The sequence below is a fragment of the Halictus rubicundus genome, chromosome 2 (genome assembly GCF_050948215.1).
Source record: "Halictus rubicundus isolate RS-2024b chromosome 2, iyHalRubi1_principal, whole genome shotgun sequence".
Taxonomy (NCBI): domain Eukaryota; kingdom Metazoa; phylum Arthropoda; class Insecta; order Hymenoptera; family Halictidae; genus Halictus; species Halictus rubicundus.
Window position 1 is genome coordinate 16,176,518 of NC_135150.1, and position 7,298 is coordinate 16,183,815.

Genomic DNA, 7,298 nt, shown 5'->3' on the forward strand with positions numbered 1-7,298 from the left:
TTTAATTGTACTTAATATATACTACAGAGTGACTGATCCTTATCAACGGCACGTTTTATTATTATTACAAATAACTCTTAAATATTAGTCTCAGATCCTTTACATTTCATTTGTATTCATCTTTCTTTTTCTACTTTAGCCGATATTAGTATCTTAAATTCATAGCGCGTTCTGGAATTCGACTTTAGCTTTCGAAGAATTTATATTATTGTTTTTGTTCGCATAACTTGCAGTCTGCTCTTTCAGTTGGCGGAGTAACATCTCGCTAATAGACTCCTCTTTCCGATCATCGTTATCGTCTTCGCTCTGGACTTCTTGCTTCACGTTTGGAACGCTGTGATCTTCTTGAAGATGTAGCACGAGGGAAGGTAAGGCATAAAATATTTTGTCGCAAAGATTGCATTGGAATGTTTTTCCATCCGCTGCCTGCAGACAGTGGAGATAATCTTTCATGGTACTGAATGTTTGTCTGTGTAACGCCAAGTGCTTCTCGTGGTCCATAGCGAGAATGAATTCGTATGAACAAATTGGACACTTCAAATTGTGCTTTGTCCACATAGTGTGTGTTTTTAATCTGTGTAAACTGTCGTACACTTTTCCACAAATTGCACACTTCATGCATTTGTGATTTTTTAGTGTCTCTCTGCTTTCGTATAGTCCGCTGCATTCCTTACATTGGTAGGTTCGTTCTCTTCTGCAGGCATGTTTGAGCCAATGTTTCTCCAGTTGCGGCAACAGATCGAACACTAACTTGCACATTGAACATACAAATCTTCCTTGGTGATCTCTTTTCATAGTAAAATTAGATCCCCGTATGTCCCAGTGTTTCTCAAAATTATTTTTACGCAATAAGTTTTCATTACAAAATTCACACTGATTCTGATGTTTGGATAAGTGAGTAAACAACATTCCTGGTTCAGTGTTCGTGTAGTCACAGAACGAGCATACAAAAGTATCGTCTTCCTCGTACATGTGCGAATATAAGTGTTTCTCAAATGAGTGAGAAGTAAAAAATATTGCACCACATGCTGAACATTTTAGGTATGGCTTGCCATCCTCTGAGTAATACAAAGGCAAAGATGTAAAATTTTGTATCCGGCTGACGTTGCCTTTCGAATCTGTCATGTTTTCATCCATGGCATACTCCTCGTAATCTATATCTTCCATGGATGACATGTGATCATCAATATCAGGAGAAATGATTGAATGTTCTTCCTCTTTTATTTCAACTATTGGCTCGTGTTTCGGTAGAAACTTTCTTAACAACAATACTTTGTTACGTCGTTTAGAACGATGATGCGATTTAGACTTCTTAGTAGTCAAAGAACGTTTGCTGGACAATTTCTTTGTCATCAGTGCATTGTCCGATTCCAATTGAGTTAATAGAAAAAATTCTTTACTACTTGGCGCGGAATTCATGCATGAAAGAGGTGACTCAACTTTCAGATTGTTCCAATCTGTAATAGAAGATTCGCTTCTAAGTTCGGAGTCATTTTCCATAGAAAGAAGTTCGGAGGACACACCATTTTCTTGAGATTCAATATCGTCGTCGTCGTCGTCGTCGTCATCGTCATCGTCGTCCTCTGATGACAAAAGAGCCGTGCCAAGTAATTGTTCACTAGTTATCTGATATTTGTTCTTTTCATAGTTTTCTCCGTCGATCCTACTTTCGCTGGTTTCCTCATCTTCCATTGTATTTTTTGAAAAATCTTTGCATTCCACGTCCTCCAATGTTAACATCCTATATTCGCAGATCTTCTATAACCTGTTTGAACGATTACTGCAATAGAAAAAGCAAAACGTTACCACAATCATGGAATGTTTACACAGTAAATTCTCAGGAGTGGAACATAACCTTTTTATCGCTCGTTTGCCGCATTATATTCTTTTATGGCGGTGGATCGTAAATACACGACAATTACGTGAAAATTGTCGCTGATCGATGTCTGTGACCGGACAGGTGAATTGTACTCACATACAGGTATTTAATTTGACTCTTCCGTGAGATGCTTTTCGTGGAGCAAACATTGATTTGTATCTGCGTGGAATTCTTCAAAGACGCATCGGCAGACGGGAAGAAAGAAGCGTATGCTCAAGAAAGGGATCGGTCATTTAATGTTCCGAATCCTCGTGATCCATAGTGCTCCGATTTCTCATAATTATTCACACACGAATAACTTTGATCAGCTGTTTTCAGATTATACAAAATTGACAGGACGTTTCGGAGCGCGTCCAACCGATGACCTGTCTCTGGAGACACAGAAAGTAACTCTCAACTTGATCTTTCTAAATTTCTTTATTTCACAGTTGTACTTGCAATCGAAAATAAAAAAGAATCATGAAAAATTCGTTTCGAATCTGTTTATGAATAAAAATTGATTAGAATCCGTGCAGCATAATATTGTTCACGATACTGCATACCACATTACATGATGTGAAAGGTCCACCACTCTTTTATGCATTCAATGGAAGGTTGAGAAACACTTTCACAGGAACAGGGCGTATAACTGTATACATACACGCCATAGGGAGACTTGGCGATTTATGAGAACACGTAGGTGTTACAATTAAAATATTCTTACACTTGTGGCCGCGTTTCATACAAATATAATACAAAACCAGTATAAGATCAGGCTTTAATATATTTATTTTTATGTTAAACATATGTATTTCACATATTCAAATAAAAAAGATGGTACAGTTGAAAAACTTAACAATCGAAAATATACATAACAGTAGTTGACTTTCAATCGGAAGCTTATCACTAATTCTTTGCACTTGATCTATATCTAGATTTAATAGTTAAGTAAAAATTATTCTTTTGTCGATACATTACACACATATATATTAAGATTGTAGACATTATCGACTATTTAGAAGTAATAATACAGTTACTGAAATAATGTTAATGGTATTGTTAAAAAAATTGAACGCATCCATTTTACATGCGACAGAGACATTTGACATGCTATTTTTTTCAAAAATAGTTATACCTCTGTCTTACCAGAAATACTATTAAATATTGTGGCGTATTTTATATTCTCATTGCAATTAAACAATTACCGTTATAATACGATCGACATTGACAACATTGTTCAGTTACCATCAGATGTTTAAGCAACAGGATTCTTTTCATTCGTAAAAAATATATCCGAAGAATTGCAACGATAATTGCGTCAGCACCCGGCAGGTGCCGAAACTTGATGAAACGAGCAGGTTGGGGCATGGAACCCCCATCTATCGTACGATCTCCTAAATACACAGTTGTAGCATGAAAGTCTGCGAGCAGTAATAAAGAAAGTCGAATGCTTTAAAATTACATTTAGCAGCGTATTCATTTAACCCAATCCACCACAAAATTTAACAGTGTCTCGTTCCATTTTTATCGAATTCATACTTAGTCGTAAAAACAAATGCTTTCAACCAGTCTAACAAGACGAGAATTTTACCCGTATTTCTACTGTCATTTATCTCTTGTGTACGAACCGTACAGAGACAGGTGAGGTATATTATTAATAAGAAAAGCTTTTAACAATGAATACGCGATTTAACCACGATTTTTTCTAATTCTTCCAGTCGTATTCGCTAAAATAAATTCCAAGACAACGAATTTAATTTTCTGACGATTTCTAAGTTTTCCTGGACTCAATGGAAATAGGAAGATTTGAATCCTAATTGTGTTCTTACTTATTTAAAAGCTTAATCGCTCCATTATATGAATCATATTCTATAACTGCATTGTTACTGTGGTATAACAAAGTCCTCGTATAAACTATAAAGATGTAACAGAAACGAGAGATACGAAAAGCGTTTTCAACGATATACTGCAATTCCAACGTGACAACATCGAAGCAAAATGAATATCATATGATATGAACGCATAAAAGTTCGCAGTCTACTAGTATACCTTATTTTTTGTGATGTCCAATATTGTTTTAAGCGTTGATTTTTTCGCTTAGCATACTTTTAGTCTGATGACACATTCAATTCTTACCCGAGTTCCAGCGTTCACTCTTCGCTTCGTTTCTTGTGATCGTGACCGTGACCATGGCCATGGCCGTGGCCATGATCATGACCATGACCGTGACCATGATCGTGGGCTGGAGCGGGGATGTGCGGGTACCCGAAATGTTGAGCATAACCATGACCATACCCGTGGCCGTACCCGTGGCCGATCGCGTGGCCATACCCGTGACCATGTCCGTGGCCGAACACATGACCGTATCCATGACCGTATCCATGACCAAATCCGTGACCTAATCCGTGACCTAATCCGTGACCGTAACCACCACCGATCCCGTGGATCCCTTGTCCCGAGAAGTGACCGCCGTGGATCGGCGGGTAAAAGTGACCGCCGCCATAACCGCGAGCGTAAATACCTCCTGGGAACGGAGCAGGGCCGTAAAGGGGAATCGGCGGCGGATGCACCGGAAATGGAACTGGCACCGGTACCGGCACCGGGAACGCTTGCTTCACCGGAACCGGATACGGTTGATGCACCGGCACCGCCACGGGGTGTTTCACGGGTATCGGTACCGGTCGTTCTACCGGTATCGGAACCGCCTAAAGGACAAGTGAATTCGAACATTATACCGTCGCATTCCATGCATGAAAGCGATTCGATGAAGTAAGACGCAGCAAATGCATAGAAATAGTAGAATATATTTTGGTTTCATTATTTATTATTTGTAATGTTAGCTAGACTGTTAACGCGTTATTCTATACTGAAATTCTAGACAATCCTGTGTATTAGGTACACGTTATACCTACGGTCCAATTATTAACTAGATATACCAGATTGTATTTTTCTTATATTTCAATGAAGATAAAAATTGTAGAAGACATTCCTCCATGTTAAGTGTTACAAGGTCACACATGCTATAAATGCATAAAATATGCACTCCAGTAATTAATGTAAAACGAGTGTTAGTTCAAATTATACAATTTTGAAATTAGCCAAGGTTCGAGTAACTAATTGTTTTGAGAAATTGAATGATTTTGGAACATAGTTATGAACCGTCTCTTACCTCGGGTACCGGATACGGAATCGGAATTGGTTTGTGAATGATCTTCTCGACCGGCACAGGGATCACCTTCTCCACTGGCACGTGGTACGGTTTTTCGATGATGACCGGTTCAGGAACCGGAACTGGCTTTTCCAAGACTATGTGCTTTGTGATGTACACCGGAACCGTTTTTAATGAAATGGCTGCTGCTCTACCGTATGGTATGCTACCGTACAATCTATATAAAAATCAACGCGACGTTTAATTATATTTCTAATTTCGTAAATTTCTAATTTTGAATGGTTTTCAGAGTTTTGTATTATTACCCTCCGTGGGCTAAATCGAAGGAGGGGAACTTCAATCCTTTCCAACCATGATCGCCTACCCACGGAAGTCCATGACCGTATCCATGTGGATTTGGTATACCAACCCATCCACCAGTGTCGAGGATACCGCGTTTACTTTGTTTGGATTCGCTCGATTCGGTCGATTCCGTCGAGAACGCGGAACCGCAAAAAAGTATCAGAAATAGCTAGAATTAAATTCATCTCAAACTCGTTATCAGGAATTTGTAACTTATTAAATAACGCGACGTATTTTCACACTTTTTTATTCGATAATTGATTGCTAGATTAATATTCAGAAGAACTAAATAAATGAAACGATGTTAAAGAATAAATGCTGACAGAATCGATAGGATGAAGCCACCATGTTGTTTTGACTATATTTTTAATTTTCTTGTTTCAGACAATGACAACCTGTTTCTATGACTGTACAAAACTGCGGATACTTTCTCCCCGTTTACACGACAATCCCAGGGAGCAGCGCAATTTTTTACATATTCAAAGTTCAGTTTCTGATTCACCAAAAATATTTAATTTCATTCGGCGTGTTAATTTAAGAGAACGTGTTCGAATACGAAATGTTTAAAACGGTTCAACCACGTTTCGTATTCATTTTGTACGCAGACCTGTAGTCTGACGATGACAATGAAGAACGCGCGCGGACATCGGCGTTTACACTTAAAATTAACTTCGATAAACGACGATATTTATCGAACGACGAACGAAAATGAATGGAGCGAAGTGAGAAATAGGAGAAAAAAAGAACTGCACGTAGAACGGCATCACTTCACGAAGAGACGATACTCGGGCACCGTGTACTTATTCTGTTTGCGTGTTCTTACCGGGATCACGGACATTGTTCTCTCGTTGCGAAGAAACTGTTCGAATCCTCGAGAAAACGGTAGCTTTATATATTTGCTGTCCAGTCTGGTAGACAGATCGATGAATCTGGATGGAGGTCCAGGTCAGGTTCCCGTCTTTGACTGGATCAGGAACTCGGCCTTGTCAATTGGTTCGCCCAGCGTTTCCGGTGAAGAAAGTGGTCACAAGAGCCGTAATGAATCTGGTTCATGTTTAATGCTGTACTTGGAATTTGTGTGTAATGCTCTTATGCTTTCGGCGTAAATTGTAATGACGATTACAAGCAATTATTTAGCGATTCCGCGACGGATCGTCATTGGTCGATCATATTTTAAAATAATTTTTATTTTAGAAAGATCGAGAGATGCTTCAAATAAAAAATATATTGATTCATGGCGGAAGAATAATCTGCATACTTGACCATAAATTTTGCATCTCAAAGGGAAATGTCCTTCTTTCAGGTCGAGCATGTAACCTACACGTAGAACACTAGTGGAGGCGTCATTCATCGATTTAGTCTACCTCAAATAAAATGTGTATTATACGTCACTTCGTAGATGTACGAAAAGAGGTGACGAAAAAATATCAAACATGTCAAAATTGAATTGACTTTTTGTGGATATCAAATATTTTTATATCAATTGTAAATGTTAGTAGAAACTTAAAAGCTTGCTTCATGTAGGCAATTAATTAATGAGGATATGTATTGTCCAGGTGGTGACTAGTGCTGTCACAAACGTATTTAAACGTTTTACATATTTCATTACATTAATCACGGTACTGCAACATTCAATTGCCGTATAATTAATCGATAACGGTTTCCTCGTACAGCCACCACTCAGGAAATTGTACAAACGATTACAAAGACAGCAAAATTATAGTGGCAGCTCAATAATGCAAAACGGAACCACATTAAGATCGATCGTCGGAAAAACGAAATTCATTCGCCGACTCAAGCGGAAGTCAATTAAGAATTAATTTCGAGTCGTCCGGCTTGACCGCTATATTTCGTCACTGTAACAGGGCGTTCTTCGACACGTTCGAGCGTGTTATGGAATCGCCAGGGAGCATAACAATGAATAATGAA

General features: G+C 38.5%; 2 protein-coding genes across 3 annotated transcripts; both read right to left on the reverse strand.

Moving 5' to 3' along the window:
* Positions 1–23: 23 nt before the first annotated feature.
* Positions 24–2,332, reverse strand: LOC143365423 (uncharacterized). Of its 2 annotated transcripts, none has more exons than XM_076805589.1 (2): positions 1,976–2,332; positions 24–1,780 (listed from the first exon to the last, which is right to left on the reverse strand). In XM_076805589.1, the coding sequence occupies exon 2, from the start codon at positions 1,738–1,740 to the stop codon at positions 160–162; it is 1,581 nt and encodes a 526-aa protein (XP_076661704.1). In that variant the 5' UTR covers positions 1,741–1,780; positions 1,976–2,332; the 3' UTR covers positions 24–159. The 2 variants fall into 2 exon arrangements, with proteins under 2 accessions (XP_076661704.1, XP_076661703.1); XM_076805588.1 differs by having other exon boundaries at positions 1,856–2,332.
* Positions 2,333–2,786: 454 nt separating this feature from the next.
* On the reverse strand, positions 2,787–6,610 carry LOC143365434 (uncharacterized). The gene is made up of 4 exons (XM_076805606.1): positions 6,193–6,610; positions 5,333–5,538; positions 5,028–5,244; positions 2,787–4,563 (listed from the first exon to the last, which is right to left on the reverse strand). The coding sequence occupies exons 1-4, from the start codon at positions 6,205–6,207 to the stop codon at positions 4,009–4,011; spliced, it is 993 nt and encodes a 330-aa protein (XP_076661721.1). The 5' UTR covers positions 6,208–6,610; the 3' UTR covers positions 2,787–4,008.
* Between the last annotated feature and the right edge of the window lie 688 nt (positions 6,611–7,298).